Source organism: Panthera pardus, unplaced genomic scaffold, assembly GCF_024362965.1.
Source record: "Panthera pardus isolate Hobbes unplaced genomic scaffold, ASM2436296v1 HiC_scaffold_10, whole genome shotgun sequence".
Classification (NCBI taxonomy): Eukaryota; Metazoa; Chordata; class Mammalia; order Carnivora; family Felidae; genus Panthera; species Panthera pardus.
In genome coordinates, this window is record NW_026526655.1 from 97,476,833 (window position 1) to 97,494,688 (window position 17,856).

Consider the following 17,856-nt stretch of genomic DNA (forward strand, 5'->3'; position numbering starts at 1 on the left):
TGAAGAGAAATGAACTATTTTCACAAAACTTGAAAAGGAAATGGGTGATTCATCAAAAGTCTAGATGAATCCTGAGACACCTGTTCATTCACTGACGTCTGCAGTGAACAGGGGCAGTTGCAAAGTAAGTACATATAAAACTCAAATTTAAGAGTTGTAATTAGGAGTATTTTATATTTAACTTAAGCTTGGTAGCGGAAAAATTCAAATGGAATTTTTAAAGTATTTTTTACCTTCTTAACAAACAAGGTAAAATGTTTAACCATTAAACATTTATTTCGGAAAACTAGAATTATTTAAGAGACATCCAGTTCTAGAGTAATCTGGCACATATATGAAAAAAAAAATCAGAAACCAATTCATAGATCTGTAGCACGCAAGTACATATATATAAACATTTTATTTCAATAATACTCTTCATCACTTCAATTTAAATCATTCCATTATGAAAATGTCTTAATTGAAGAGAGAATATTTCTTCAAAACTCTAAATTAAGCAGAGCTTTATCAATTAAATTTACAGCAATACAGCCTTTAGAAATACATAATTCTTCATTTTACAATAATACTTCCCCTTTAAAAATTTGTCATAGTTTGTCACAGATTTAAAATACAAGGCACCTAATGCTATGAAAGGGTAATACAGCATATGTAGTGTGAGTGAACCAGATTTTTCTCAAAGATTGATTCTCTTTAAAGTCCCACTAAATTTGCATGGACACACTTGCATAAAATTAAACATTTTTCTGTGTTGTTAATTTGCAATATTCTACGAAACTTAAAAGTATAATCCATACCTATTATAGGCAGCTTATTTTATCATTTTATCTGTAAGAAACACTGATCTATATACTTAAATGATTTCTTGAAAACATTTTCATAATATAGCCCAGTGTTTAACAAATAATGTGAAAATAAAGTCTCCAGAACATCAGAATTTTATTCCTTGATTAGTTCAAATTATTTCATCAGCTGAATTCCTTGAGATGTGTAAGGCAGGTTGGTCTTTTAGCGGGACTGTGGACTGGAACTTCCTATAACTGTGGTGATATGTACACAGCTACATAGCAAAGTACTTCATTATGAAATGAAGAAAACAGGTATGAGGAAAATATATTTTAGAGTTCCAAAGAACTGAAACTGTTATTTTTCAGACTAGGCACTGAAACATTTTCTACAAAAACTTGCCAGGGATTGTCTCTTCGCTGCATAATGTTCCATTATCAAGCTAAAAATAAAAACAAACACAAAATCATCATTAGATTATAGCTGTCATAGCTTTAATTTTTACAGTTTATACTGTAAAAAGCAAATTATCTTAACATTGAAATATATAACAAACACAGTTTATTACACTTAACAACTGGATACTGGAACTGGAGGTGAGCACTAAAAGCACATGGGAGTGAGTTCCACAGCAGTGTCTAAGGCCAACACTGCTTACAGATCATGTGGTGACAGTTTGACTCATGGCATACCCACCATTACCCCGATGCAACAAAGACTCCTGCCACACCTTTCCCTTACACTCTGCCGAGGTCGTCTTCACTATCTCCTCTTATCCAGTTCTCACTCCCAAATTTACTGAGTCCTTGCCTGGGGTGGGGGTGGGGGGGCATGAGTGTGACCATGGGAATAATGCACACACAGTAGGGAAAGAGTGCATACGTTACAGCACTACAAAGCTTTAAAAAATAACTATATGTACTTTTTAAAATTTAAAGATGGTAAGTAAACATATTTGGTTCTACTTTGCTGCCAAAACCTCAGTAAAAAGAAAATAAAGGGATTTTTCTTAAGGAAAAAGTCACATGGACAAAGGGAAGAGCAGAGACTAGAAAACAACAGCGAAGCAGGTATCTCTAAAAGGAGGAGTGAAGAAACAGCTAAAACAGAAAGACTGGCACGGTTTATAGAAAATGCAGTTAGACATTCAAATGTCCTGCCTTACTTTTTACAGCTGGTCAAGTGCCCCTTCTCTATCCCCAGAGAAAATGTGAGGTGTATTCTCTAAAAGTGTAACAAAGGGTCTCTGGACTGTGGAAATGCCAAGCACAATCCACCATGACTCAGGTAAAAGTAACATTTACATCACCATGACCATGCAAACACTGCTTACAAATCTATCCATAATTATACAATAAGTACACTGGGATGAGGAGGTGGTGGAAAAGCAGGCAAGTGGGGTGGGGAGAGAGGAGGATGAAGCTTGAATGTAATCTATCCTCATCTACCAAAGTGGGAACATCAACTGAAGATGCCTAAAACAGAGAAATCAAGAAACAGAAGTATAAGTGTGGTACTTGAAGACAGTGTGTGAGGTGGGGTGGGGGGAGGGGGGGAAGAGGGGGGTCAAAACAACTGACGAGTTTAACATTGACTTCTTAGAGCGGGAGAGCAGAAGCAGGTGGGCAGGGCAGGCGGCAGCTGCTCTGTACGAGCAATCTCGTAGAACTAGAACTCGAACTCTCTCAACTATGTGCATGGGTGACCATTGTAACAGAAAAGCTGGAATACAAAATGACCAAAGGAAAACACAAGACGAAGACACTTAGCCCTAGGTTAGAGGTGTATCTGCCACAAAGATGATGACACTTAACCTTCAAAGGCCAATTTGAGTGCAAGGAGTTGACAGGAGTTGTTAAATGTTCTAAGTGAGGAGGGGAAGCCCAGCTGAGTCAGGAAACATTTCAATATAAACTGCCTCAGGTTATCTTAAGAAGAAAGGGACCTGAATCTGCAGAATTTCAGTAATTTACTGTGATTTCTCATTCTAAATAAGTACATAACTACTTTTATAGCTGCCAAAAATATATGTTAGATGTATTTCAAGCATTGATGCAGTGAAAGATAAAAATACCACGTACTCATCTGTCTTGTCAGAAATATAAAAGATAGTATTTCTTACAATTTTTTAAAAATGGGGAAATGTTCTTGAAACATTAATTGAAAAAGCATAGTCAGAGAATCAGGATATACACTATGCCAGTTGTAGACAACACACACAGACATACAGAGAAAAGACTGGATATACACCAAATTAATATATTTTTTCTTACTTTTATACTAGAGGAAAAACATTTTTCTAACATGTATTATTAAATAAAATTATGATCCTTAGCGTGAATAAAAGTAATAGTTGAACTTGGGATCACTTAATTTGAGTCAGGCACTATTGCACACTTTAAATCTTACCAAGTATTTAATATTCCCAGTAATCTTATGAGAGAGGAGGGACTACCACAACCCCACTTCACAAATAAGAAAACTGAGGCACAGACAGGTGAAGAACCTTGTATAAGGTCACACAGCTAGTGCAGAGAGAAGCTAGAATTGGAACCCAGGCAGTATGGGTCCAGAGCTTGACTCCCTTACCCTCTAGACAGTATTTGAGATTACAGGAATAAAGAACCTTATTCAGCACGAATACTAGCTAACATACAAACCTGGACTACAGACAACAGCTAACTAGCTCCGTCCTCCTGAGAAACACCGTGCATAGGAATGAGACTCTCGCACTGTTCACTGTCTTCTGGAACCCTTAAAAAAATGTTTTTAAGGCAATAGTTAAGGAAAGCTTTTGAATGGAAAGGAGCCCTTAAAAATTATCTATTCTACTGGCTGAAGCTGTGAGGTCAACACTAAGACTAAGGCAAGACTTCCCAACAACATGCCCCAAGTTCTTTTTATAGTAGTATGTAAAAATCTTTCTCTCTTAAAAAAGAAAGATATTTGGAGCAGTGTTATCATATTTTATTTAAATTTTGTTCACACCAATGAAAGTTTTCTACATTTAAATTCATCACAGCAAAACAGTAAGCACTTTGGTTTTACCTATAAATCAAAATATTTTTTAAAGTAGTTGTGAAGAAACTATCTTACCACACAAAGGATCTAAACAACTTATTTTAATTTTATGTGGCATAGTACATATAAAATTATAATCTTTCAGTAATTCTTCACAAAGTGTCTACAAATTAGTCCAGCATGATACGATTTCCAGTTTAATTAGCAAGGATTATATTTTCAAAAACTTATACTGGAACCAAATATACCTCTGAATACGATGTTTTCTGCATATAAAGGCAAAAATTCTTCTGATTCCCACCATCACAGGATCCCAATTATTATAATGGCAGAGGAGAGTTACAATAAAAAATGAAAAAAATACAGGGATCGCGCCTGCAAAAAATAACCAAGAAAACTGCACCTAAAAATAAAAGATAGAAAAATAAAAACAATCCACCATTATCATTAAGACAACTTTATTCTTTAAAATAAGTTTTCCATTTATGAAAATCTGCAGGAATAAGTCAAAACACCAAGAAGATAATACTTAGCATTAATAATATATTAAGTATATTATTAAATATGAGGATTCAGAACTTCAGCATATGATTCCACTTGCTTAAATTACCAACAAAAACATGTCTTGCTTGGAAAATGGCCTAGGAAAGCCAGAAGGCATGCTTTTCCTGTATTAGGCATAGCACATCTGAGAGCAGAATTACGAACCATTTAGCTTTGTCTTCTACAACACATTGCCCATTTTTTTCCTGTACTGATTACTGCCGATCCTCAAGTAGATCCTCCCTTCAGTTTTGAAGTCACCTTCAAAAACTCACATTTTTATTTTTACTTTTTTATTTTACAGATGGAGAGAGAGAGAGAGAGAGAGAGAGAGAGAGAGAGAGAGAGAGCACAAGCAGGGTTGAGTGGCACAGGGAGAAAGAGAATCCAGGTTCAGTGTGGAACCTGACATGGGGGATCAATCCCATGACACTGGGATCATGACCTGAGCTGAAATCAAGAGTTAGACACTCAACCGAGCCAGCCAGGTGCTCCAAAAACTCACATTTTAAAAAACTATGCTATAATATGTTGTGATACATTGTGCTATGTTACCATTCCTTCCCAAAGACAGCACCAAAAACCCTTAAGTGCAACTTGTGCAAACCTTTAATTAACAGTTTGCAACAGGGGCACCTGGGTGGCTCTGTCAGTTAAGCGTCCGACTTCTGCTCAGGTCATCATCTCACAGTTCGTGGGTTCGAGCCCCCCGTTGAGCTCTGTGCTAACAGCTCAGAGCCTGTAGCCTGTTTTGGACTCTATGTCTCCCTCTCTCTCTGTCCCTCTGCTGCTCACTCTCAGTCTCTCTCTCAAAATAAATAAACATTAAAAAATTTTTTTTAAAAATTTGCAACAAATTCTCCTGCTTACTCTTAAAATAATTTGATTATGTAGTAACAAATGAAAAAAATTCCAAAACGAAATCATGGCTTAAGTACACTAAAGACAACAAACAAGAACACTTTTACTAAGAAACGTGAGCCAGAGAAGACAGCAGCAAGCAGGGCCTCAGGGGTGAAAAGCCCATCAGATATCATCAAGGTTGAGCCTCCAATCCATCATTTTATCAGGGTTGTCAAGAAAATTGAAGATAATGAGATGCCATAAAGTGAAGAAAAATCTTTCCCTTCATTAGTTTACCTCTACCATCTAGATTCAACTAAGAATCAAAACCAATTGTCAAAGAAGGCTGCACTGATTGAGACTCAGCTGCAACCCAGTGGTGTGATTTGCTTTCAACATACTGATGAAAATAGTAACTCCTATCTTTAAAATAAGAAAAACTGTGCTTGTTCTCTGTAAGTATTAAAAAAAAAAAAAAGTGCAGTTTAGAATCATAAGCAAGACTCCCTCTGGTGGGAAACATATACTACTCCAGTTCACAGCACCATTAGAGCAAAGGGGTTTTGTGAGAATATTTTTTATGAAGGACTCACAATGCATAATGCAAGAATAATCACTGACAACTTTTAATATGCATGTCCTGCTTGCAGATACACACACAGGCTGTGAGCCTAAGAATACCCAGGAAAGAGCAGTCAGTAAGAGATACTAAAAAGCCTTCACAATGCTATCAAATTTTTGGCAAAACATATTCTTGGAATATTTGCCAGAATATTAATAATCTAGAAAAGCCACGACATATTTAAATGACCCAAGACCAGAAAAAGTATGAAAACTTATGACTAATGAAAGTTAAAGATATAGATATAGTAGATAAGAGTGATTTCATGAATATTCAGCTAAAACCCTATTTTACAACTGAGTAAAAGTAAACTTTGTAAAGGTGGGTAGAACCCTACTTGACCTTTAAAAGCAAAGTTCACCTGTAACAATGCAGTTATTTATGTGTTGCCACATAATAAAAAAGTTCTGATTTTATTTCCAACAAGCTATGAAGACAGCATTTTAAAATGAAGACACTGAGGGGTGCCCGGGTGACTCAAGTCAGTTGAGTGTCCAACTTCGGCTCAGGTCATGATCTCGTGGTTTGTGAGTTCAAGCCCCACGTTGGGCTCTGTGCTGACAGCTCAGAGCCTGAAGCCTGCTTAGGATTCTGTGTTTCCCTCTCTCTCTGCTCCTCCCCTGCTTGCCCTCTCTCTCTCTCAAAAATAAATAACAACATTAAAAAATTAAAAATAAATAAAATAAAATGAAGACAATGACAAAAAATTGTCTACATTACTGTCTAAACCTGACCATATCTGGATATAAATGTGAATACTAGCAGAGATGCTTCCTATCATACAAAATATCAATTATAAATAGGTTTAAATAATTTATTTTAAGCACAATAAAAAATATTGATAAATGCTGAAATTTCAGAAACTATATATAAATAGTTGCTTATTAGAATTAAAAAAAAAAAAAACATGAAAGTAGAGTTCTCCTGTTTCTATTACAGTTCTGGGACACCCTGCCACTTTTTCTAGAAAGTATCTTCCTACCCTTGATTCTCACTGGAGGCCCAGCCAACTCATTTAACTGGCTGTCCAATTCGAGATGTGAAGACAATCGAGAAAAGACTGGTTATGTTTTTCTAATCAATCAATCATTTATCTTCATTTTCCTTATGTTTTGCCCTCATCTTAAAATATCTGAATCCATAAATTACATACTCATTAAATAAAATTAGATCCCCTGTGACAGTGTTTTAAAAATCCTAAAATTAACCTTCAATTTTTATTTTTCAAATCAGCAAAAGCTGATATTTTCAAAATATCAGTACAGAAAAGCTCATTTACATAGTAGTCTACCAAAATCCTCTTATACAGCACTCCCCTAGTTTCACTAGAGCAATTTTGGTTGATATTCAAGATCCTGAGATGTGGAAGGACCTGGATATTATTTAAACCTATAAAGAATCTAATGATGTATAACTTTAGTGTTATGTATATGTTACAATATTCTTGCTCTTTGAAAATGCATGCTATAGAAGATAACCTAAATTAAGGTGAAACTCTGTTAATAACCATGACAAATAAGCAAGAATTTACTGAGCCATGAAACAAAGTATCAGCAACAGAAGCGTTTTTTAAATAAAGAAAATACATATCACTGAGAGTATTTTGCCTTTATCCTAAAAACTGCACAAAGATCTAAAAAAAAATATCTTTAAAACTTTGATTATAATTTCTACACATTATAAGCCTTAGGGCTTTCAAGTATTCCCTCTTCAAATTGTATTAAACCAAACCACACACACACACACACACACACACACACACACACACACACACGCAATTTTGTTACTTAATACCTGGAGTTCAAAGTTTTACAAACACTGAACTGATAAATGACTACACTACATCTTTTAGTTGAATATATATGGCATGCCTTTCTCCCCCTTACCCCCAAAAGCACTAAAGAAACTCCTCCCTTCAGGCTGTTACAAGGTATTCTCTTTTCTGTGATGTTATCATTGCCAATGTTCATCATAAAGGTCCCTGCATCCAGACCAGGACATCACAGAAGAGGAACAGAGCACTTGCCCCTCCTGAACCAGACAGAAATGAGCATTTGCTGAGAAACATTATTCCTGTTGCTCAGACTGATAATAGTATCACACTATTAAAGAAACTTTGGAATTTATCTTAGAAATCAAAACACCACTAATTATATAATAAGATATATCCCATTTTCTATTCTATACCACTGACTTACCAAAGAAAACATGCAATAATCAGCTCTAAAACTGGAGAACTACATATAAAGATACTGTTTGTTCTTCACTAAGAAATTAAGAAAAAAAAAATTGAAAAGCTAAAAATGCAAGAGATTATCCATTTCTTTGGTACTTTTTATATATCTCTATGTAGTAAAGCACCTTGAGACATTTAATCATGTGCCCTAACTTTCACTGTCTCTGTTTTAAAACTACATCTAAAATATCTAATAAATAGTGTGTCTTACCTTTCGCATACACATGTCAGCTATTATGGACAGAGGTATTGTAAGGCTTAGTGCAAGTGTGCCTATCAACGATGAGGTAAGAAAGCAGCCCCTAAAAAGGAAAAAGAAGAAAATACATGTTTCCATATTAGAAAAGTAAAACAACCAAACGAAATATGGACATGAGAGATCAGGAGCAAAAACAAAAGCTTAGGACAGACTCAGACACAATAAAGCAACTAGAAAGATTCTTAAAGTTTACCTTCAAATACCAAAAATCCAAATACGTAAGAATAAAACTTTCAAAGTACTTTATGGCGTTTTCCAGATCTGCTTACAGATATTATTCAATTTGGATGCATAGCTTCTATTTCATTAACATTTTTAATAAAATTGCTGAAAGAGTTCTCATAGTTTTGTAATGACAATACTTAGCTAACAAAGGAAACAGCTTTATTAAACTGCAGGACAACACTTCACACCACAGACTTCTAAGAAAGTGATAAGCCAACACGTGAGTCTTTCACCAAACCAAAAATATCTCACCCTCATGAAAACTAAAATAGTCTTCTGACCTGTGTTGTTCTTTTGGTTTGGCTCAGCATTGAAAAGGACTGGTTATTTTTTAATGTACTTCCTTATTGCTTTCCATTTTTCTAGCAAATGTCCTAACCAAACTTAAGCTCTTCACTTTATTTTCCCCTTGAACTACCAATGTTGGTATCAAATTTTGAAATAGCAATCTGCACATGATTTTGTTTAGTTGAAAGAAAAAAAAAATGAAAGAAAGCATTATACCAAATAGATAAGCCATTTATACAGATTAATAATTTGTATGACAAGAAAACAGAGCGCCTGGCTGGCTCAGTCAGTAGAACATGAGATTCTTGATCTCAGGGTCATGAGTTTGAGCCCCACATTGCAGGCAGAGGTTACTTTAAAAAAGAAAAAAAGAAAAAAAAAGAAATTACAAGCCAAGATAAAACTGTAATGCATGTAATTGTGACTTACAGACCCATGGAAATTCTAGGTTAGTAAATTCTAGCTCAGTATATGTTAGTATTAATAATGCTATCCTGCAATAGAAGAGGCTATCTTGATAAAGTGTCACTCAACATATTCACTAGAGGCTATACCATTAGTTCTTAATGCAGGAAAGAGAACTCAAGTACTAGTGGTTCCCACTACTTATGAGCTAGCTGCTCTGTGAAAAGACAGTTCAGGAGGTCAATTTTTTCTTTTTTAATGCAGCATATGTACTTAGAGATTTGTAACACAAAGTACTATCATAAAGAGTCTGAGATGAAGTATTAAAAAGGAAACTATTTGGGGTGCCTGGGTGGCTAAGTTGGTTAAACATCTGAATCTTGATTTCAGCTGATGTCATGATCTCACTGTCATGAGATCAAGCTTAGCACAGAGCACAGAGCCTGCTTAGGATTCTCTCTGTCTTCCACTGACCCTCCACCGCCTGTGCTTGCATGTGCATGCTCTCTCTCTCAAAATAAATATAGAAAAAGAAAACTATTTGACTTATACTGCCTTTTCCTAATTTGGCTGATGGTTGAATCCTTTTATCATCTTTTATCATTTCAGGGGCACACTCTGGGAAATGCTGAGACAGAGAACTAGGTGCTACCATTCAACATCTAATACAAATGGTACAGTATATGCGCTTTACAGTACACCTCAATTTTTAAAAAATAAACAATGAGGGACAAGAACACATCTTTAATTTACAAAAAAAAGTTCACAACCATACTTTTAAATCTGTAGTTTACTACTCAGCCCTTGATTATGTACACTGAAGTTTACTGTTCCATTTACAGTTAAACATACAATAACCCTGCTTCTCCCAAAGAAGGGAATCATTATACATGCAAATTATGACTTCTGAGAAATGTCTATTTTCTTATAATTTAAAAAAAGGTAAAATATAGAGAGACATGTTTCTTATACTTGTTTTGTTGCCAAGAACACCCAGAGTATAAGGGATATGTTTGTTTCTTCACTGACTGGTTTGCTGCTACTGAGTTGTTATCATTAGTACTCTAAACACTCAAGTATTAGAGTGTATCTGAAAAATAAACCTTCTTGAGATCCTGAAAAATCCATTCTAGGTAAGGATAAATATAGCTTTTATCATAATATATGACTTTGTATAGTTTAACTATTCAACAATACTCATATATTCATATATCAATACTCACATATACACAGCTGGGAATATAAGTTGTGTTTCCTCTGTGGAGAATGACATTGCAATTCTCTATCAAAATCTAAAGTCCCTATAATTGACTCAGTCTTTTCCACTTACAGATATTTATCCTATAGAATGCTTACATATATACCCAAAGACATATAGGAGAATATTCAACGCTATTTTATTTACAAAGTAAAGGAATGGAAACTTAAAATGCCTCTCAATAAGGAACCAGTAACATACATTATATTCTACTTATTATGTTACATAATGGATTGAAACATAATATATTAGAACTATACACAGGCTTTAAAAAATGAACTGAACCCAAGTGCTGATATGTGAAGACTTATAAGATAATCTGTGAAAAAAAACCAAAGTACAGAACACTATCTATAGTATGCTCCCATTTGTGTCTTAAAAATAAAACAATTTGTTGGAGTGGGGGGTGGTAATTAGGAGACTGACACACCCTTCTGCATGTACAGAAAAATTTGTAGAAGGCTTAGTAGTTAACAGTGGTTGTCTATGAAAGAAAGGAATGGAGATTTGGAGTGAAAAAGAGATAATAGGATTTCCTTTTCATTGTACACTCTTTTGTATACCTTTGCATGAATTACTCTTTTCATTCTAAAAAAGTTATATTAAAAAAATTTCAAAACATGTTATTATTTATTTAAATGTAAAGTTTCTCCAAGGGAGCAACTAAAAAACTCACATAGAGAAATTACATGTCATGCTTGATCATCCTCCAGAACCTACATCAAATTCTGCTAAACATAATAAAACTCTATTGTATATGTTTATTAAAAATAAAGCTCTCAATAAAGAATGAGCATTTTAATACTTACAGGTGGCACAGTCCATGTTTACTATGAGTCTTAATGTAATAAGCATCATACTAAACGCTTTCTCTAGCCAACACCCAAAGAAAAATCTAATTATTGCTTTGAAATATATTCATTTGCTTTGAAATTTTCTAACTTAAACTAAACTTAAAGAACTAGAAAACATGAACTTGTATTGAAATATAGTTAAGTACACATAATTATTTAAATTGCAGTAAAAAATGGCTGAAGATCAACAATTCTTCACGACTCAACTGAGTTCAACCAAAACTCTACCAGACTAAGTAATTCTACCTGTCCAGACCCAAGAGTAGAGAGAGGCAAGAGAAATGAGACAAAAGAAATACCAAAACTGATAGAAAAGAATAGGATGAAAGAGAATATATGATATATAATCTAGGAAATAAAATACATAACTCTCTTTGATGCGCACCTAAAATACATGCAATGAAAGATGGAAGAATGAATGAGTAAATGGATTCTGATATCAAAGAGTTTTAGATCAGCAAAGGAATTTAAATACATAAATTACTACAAATGAAAGTTAATCTTTCAGTACTACAAATGAAAGGGAGTGTGGGAGACTATCAAGAAAACAGAGAAATTTCCTTAATTGAGGAAGGGGGAAAGTACAGGCAAAGCATTAAGGAAATCCATGGAAAAGGCTACTTTTGTTGTAGTCTTTTGCAAGGGAAAACTAGTTAGTAGTCTTAACTAGCATATAATAAAAAATTCCTTTTAGGAGTTTAGGTACAATTTGTGTTGTTGTTGTTTTTTTTTTTTTTTTCAGTTCCTATTAGATGGAAACAGGACTAAGTATCAAGCTCTATATCTGAAAGATTTCTTAAACACCACACATAATATTGTCTTCAAACTATTTTAGGATCATTATGACATATCAACATACTTGGTATTATAACATTTCAAAGCATATTATCATTCCAAGTTAATTGAGGTTTAGGGTTACACATCTGGCTCACTTACACGAAAAGCCCTAAGAATAAAAAAACAAAAAGCATCTATGAACAACCAGACATTCCAAAGTCTCCTAAATAAGCAAAGCTCCCTAGATTCTCACTCAGAACTCATGTTATTCATATTTAGAATATAAACCTCATAAGTTTAGATGTCCATTAGGTAATGGCACCTTTCATTTATATAACATTCTACCTTTAAAACACTTTTACAAATGTAGATCATTTATGTTCATCAGAAATTTATTCAACAAATATTTGTTGAGCTCATTCTATGTGCAAGGTAATACTCTACACAATGGGTGCACAGAAGTTAAAAGACAAAGTTCTTGCTCTAGTAGAGTTACTTTATTAAATTGTGAAGTGTGCGGGGTGGGAAGGTGCACAGGAGGAACCATCAAAAGACAGAAGAAATATAAAATACTTAATCTATCCCAAAGTCCATAAACTGGTAACTAATAAATGATAGTGTAATAAATAGTACATACCACAACCACAGGAACTCTGAGAGAACCGTTCCAATAAGGCCATTAATGATAATGCACATTAATACTACTTTATTGGGAAACTCAAAGTCCTCAAATCCAGTATAATGAAGTAAAAAGAAACCTGGCCATAAGAGCAGCAGATTAAACAGACCTACAAAACCTAAATATGTATAAAAGAGACAAAAGTTAGTAATTGTGATTTATTTAAAATTTTCAAACTTATAACTCTATAATTAGAGAACATTATATTTTACACAAAGAGTTCTAACTGGTTTTCTTAACTGGAACTTGTGTTTCTTTGGTTCATATCTATGGACAACTCAACACCAGAAAAAACTACACTAGCAGCTGGTGATCACTGAATCTTCAAGGTTCAACTATTCACTGCATGGAGCAATTCCTATGGAATAAACTACTTAATTCAGAAAGAAAGGTTGCTAACCTTAGCTACCAATAATTTAGTGTCTTCAAACTTAAAGAAACAATTGGTATATGGTGTGTATATGGATATTCAGCCTAAATTATGAGGAAGTTGATGGCTGCTCCCTGATTCAACTCATATTTATGTATAAAACACCTGTGGCATGCTCGGAATAATGAAGGAAGTTTCCAAAACAATACATTCTTGGTTCTTGCCTTCCAGGAGCCTATAAACTAGTTGGTGAGAGAACATACCTACATAAATAGCTACTCAACATATGAACTAAGGACAGACTGACTACTCATAAAGGAAGGCTGTAACATTTAGTGGTTGACTGTATGTGCTCTGCAGTCTAATTGCTCTGGGTTCCAATCCCAGCTCTACCATTCACTAGTAGTGTAAACTTTGTGCAAGATGCAGAACCTCTTTGAAGCCTCAGTTTTCCAATCCATGAGTGTAAAATCATATCTAAATAGGTTAGTGGGAGAATTAGATTAACACTTACAAAATACAGCATAGTACTAGCATAAAGTAAAAAGTTAATAAAAGGTGAGCTATTATTGTTATTATAGAAATGCAAGTTTATGAGTCCCTATGAATACAAAGACTGTAAAGAAAAAAATTACAATTTTATAGTAATTTTTATGGCACTTTCTATACAGTTTAACATTGCAGATCCACTATGAGATTCATTAGATAACTATAGAGCTTTCTTCAAAGTTAAGTTATAGTAAATATATATTTCATATTTGTTGCTAAATAATAGGCTAGTATTTCGGATGCCTAGTTAAATCTTTACAGGACTGGAGCACCTAGTCTCTATCTGCTCCTAAAGATTCACAGTTACCTGCCTCCTCTGAAGAATGGTCTCGGAGAGCAAACAAGCCAAATTTTCCCAAGAAGTGATCACCCCACACCGTCTGCATCCCACAACTAACCCATAGAGGATGCACAAGGCTCCTCTCATGGCTGAAATCCTACTGTCTGTGAGGACGTCTGTGAGGAGTACCTAGACATTACCGGCTCCTTTCCCCCTCCATCTCCTGCCCCAACATGCCATGAACTGGGCCAAACCTCAATTATACTGAGACCATAACAGTTCTTTCCCCTACTCTATCCTGCTTTTCTTACTCCCTTGTCAGGTTTCCCTGCAGAGCATCCCCTCAATAATCACCCATAAGAAATTCCTGTCTCATATCCTGCTTTTAGAATACCCAATTTAAGACATCTAGTGATAAAAATAAAAACAAACAAAATGACACACATACAGAACGGACTCATGATCTGAAAAGCTTACACAACATTAAGAAGTTGTCGTAATCAAAACACCGAAATTTGGCATCATCAAAAACCGAATCTACTTTGCTGTCCCTGGACTATCAAGTCTATGGAATCCCACATGTATTACCAACCTCTGAACCTAAAAACAAAGGTCCCAATTGCTTCCACCCTCCAGAATCTGGCCTGTATACCCTCCTGTTCTTCCCTAAAGTGGGCTTTCCAGCACAATCGCACAGATCCACTCACTGTTCCCTGTTATGCTCTGCTCACATCTCCATCCCCAAAGAACCCTCCACAACCCAATCCTAACTTCTTTCTGGTCCTGCCTATTATAAAGCCCAGATCAAATCAATATTGTGTTATAGATCATGTCATATATGATATATAAAAATCACATATGATTTTTTTGTCTGTATGTAATAAGAATAAATTAAACAATTTTTCCTGAAAATTGCCAATCTTAAAAAAAAACACACACTCAGAAAATATTAGCATTTCATTCCATTCCAGGTGGAATTTTCTATGACCCTAAAATAAGACATTATTAAAGTTACCTTCATATTTAAGGCATATTTATTGAATTCCATACTTAAACTTGAGTGATCACCTGGTCTGGTAGCTTTCCAAATGTTTTGTTTCTGTTAAACTTTAGGTGAAGATATTCAAACATTTCTTAGCAGAAAAATATTTTCTACAAATCAAATTATAATGCAAAAGCCCAAGAAAACAGAGCTGTTCCGGCTGAAGCAACAAAGGGCTCTAAGAACCAGAACCATACATGCAACTCCACCTCCTCCCACCCATCCCAGGATCCTCTGCAAATCATTTTGAAAGCTACTCATCTGTCCAATCTCCTTATTTCTCAGATGAGTATGAAATAAATGAAATTATAACAACTATATTCCTGGTCTCCTAATTCCCCATAAGCTGTACTTTGAACTTTCATCCAGGCTTTTTTTAATCTACTGATATTCAGATATCTTTTAGAAGATATCTACAGATATCTGACAGATAACACAACTATTTTACTCAGCTGATATCAGGCAAATGAGAACTTATAAGTTCTCATATTCAGTATTTTATTTACAAAAATTAAGAACTGATGCCAGAAACTACATTTTGGTAATTTGAAAAATCTATGTCATAAAAAAGCCTATATCTTAAAGAGCAGATGGAAAGCCTTTAAGTGTCCCATGAGTTTTAATGAAAAGTACATAGACTAGAATAGTATTCTTTGCTTCTAAAAAGTCAAAAATGGTAAAATGTGTAATACAACAGGTATTCTCTCACATGCTTGTAATAGCATAATTCTTTCCTATCAATGAGGAAAATATCTGATTCACAGGCTGAAACATGAATGCAAAAAAGGCATTAGGAAGAATTTCTTTCTTTACTTCACACTGAGGAAACTGGCCTTCTGTCAGAGGTACACAGTTATGCGGGGCAAGGTATGAGAAAAACACTGAGACTGGACTTCATGAGCCTTAAAATCTGATGGTTTTAAAGAATCATATGGAGGAAAAGAGAAAGGCTTCCTTATTCCCTCTAAAACAAAACCCTAAGCTAATCATTCAGAGTAAATAGCCTCACAGGTTAAACATATTCTTACCAAAGAACATTGGAATATCCAACTTATCTTCTCTGTCTACTTTTCTCTTAATCATAACAATATAGACAGCATAGAGCATGGCTCCAACAAGAGACCAAATGGAACCTGTAAAAATCAACATAATGAGTTCATGCATTTTTCATTAATTCATTCAACACACACTTATTTAAAATCTAATACGGTGTCAGATACTATTTCAAGAAGTACACAAATATGAAAAGATAAAGTATAGCCCACCCCCTCCATGTCCTCCAGGAGTTCAGGAAGCAGTTTAAAGAGTGAACAAACACATGTGCAAACATCCAATGATCTATACAAACACACATAATGTTAAAACCATGGAAGTAACTATTTGTTTTTTTAATTTTGAAATGCTACTTCAGTTTGACACCTGACACTGTCTGGTGTAATATGGTTAAGCCATTGCTTATACAGTCCTCCCCACTGTCATGTATCATCTTTAGTATATATTGTACTACCATCTTCAAGGCCCTGTTCAAGTCCCACGTCTGCCACAAAGCATCCTCCTCCTACTCCACTGAATTTCCATCCTCCTGGTCTTCTATTTTAGACAATTTAATATTTACATGGTTAAATGTAACATTATTTTATTCTCTAGTGTTTTTATTTTGTAAGTCTAGGTAATGATTAAAGTCAAGAACTTGAAAAGTACAAACATACTTTTTAATGTTTTCTAAAATATCTAATACATGGCGTATAGTACGGGCATAATAAATGCTGATTCTCTTTAATATTAACTCATTCTCAAAGACATTTAACTAAGTTTTAAAAACAGCTAAATTAATGTGCTGTCTGCCAAGTGACCACATTTAATACTTCAATTAATTATCCCAAATTCCAATGTTTTATTGAATCTATTTTTTAAAAATTTAACTTTTTTAAGAAAGCAAAAAAAGTCTATCAATAAAACCTCACACATACACAACAAATACATATATCGTTTTACATATACAAAGCTGCTCTGGGTAAGAAATGATATAGTTCAAGGCATAGCTATCAGTTCAAGGGTGAGAAAGACATAAGCAGTTCAAGGCATGAACTATGCCTGGGCAATAACCAGGGATAGTTTAGAAAGCAGTGTTCCATTCAATGAATTTCAAATATCTAAACAAAGTATCCAGAAGGAAGCCATAAAACTGGGTTCTACTATCTTTGTTTTTGTTCAGTCTAAACAATAGATCGAAACTGAGTGTTCACCATAGCACTAAATGTTTCAGGCAAGAATCATGAGTGAACCACAAAATTAGTGGGTGCAAGTATAATAGAAACATGGTATGTGCGTAGTCTCAAAGTATCTCCCTACAAGATGCTTACTAGTTGCAAAGAAAAAAGTTAGTAACTTGACACTGGAGCATCCTGGCAGGCACTACCTTAAAATTAGTCACTACTAATGGGACAACACCATGTGCCAGAATCTAATATGATTTACCGATCAGGACACTTCCAATATCACTTCCATGGCATTCTAATCAAAAATACACAACATAAATTTAACCATAAGGAAGTATCAGACAAACCAAGAGTGAGGAACATACCACAAAACAACTGGACAGTATCCTTTTCAAAGTGTTAAGGTTATAAAAGAAAAAAAAAAAAAAAAGACTGAGGTACAGTTCTAGATTAAAGGAAACTAAGGAGACATGACAACTAAGTGCAACAAGTGATGCTGGACCAGAAAAAGAACATTCATGGGAAACATGGTGAAATATGAAAAGGATATACAAATTAACTAAATTATAATCAATGTTAATTCCTGATTTTTATAACTAT

The 17,856-nt window shown here is 34.5% G+C and overlaps 1 protein-coding gene across 1 annotated transcript in view; it reads right to left on the bottom strand.

The window, feature by feature from the left end:
* Positions 1-362: 362 nt before the first annotated feature.
* Positions 363-17,856, bottom strand: part of SLC35F5 (solute carrier family 35 member F5) — a 36,697-nt gene continuing 19,203 nt past the window's right edge. The window contains exons 11-16 of the mRNA XM_019454121.2: positions 16,066-16,170; positions 12,755-12,914; positions 8,263-8,353; positions 4,056-4,210; positions 3,447-3,540; positions 363-1,228 (exon numbers count right to left, since the gene is read on the bottom strand). Coding sequence (XP_019309666.2) covers positions 3,465-3,540; positions 4,056-4,210; positions 8,263-8,353; positions 12,755-12,914; positions 16,066-16,170 — 587 coding nt within the window. The 3' untranslated portion in view covers positions 363-1,228; positions 3,447-3,464. The remainder of the gene's footprint in view (positions 1,229-3,446; positions 3,541-4,055; positions 4,211-8,262; positions 8,354-12,754; positions 12,915-16,065; positions 16,171-17,856) is intronic.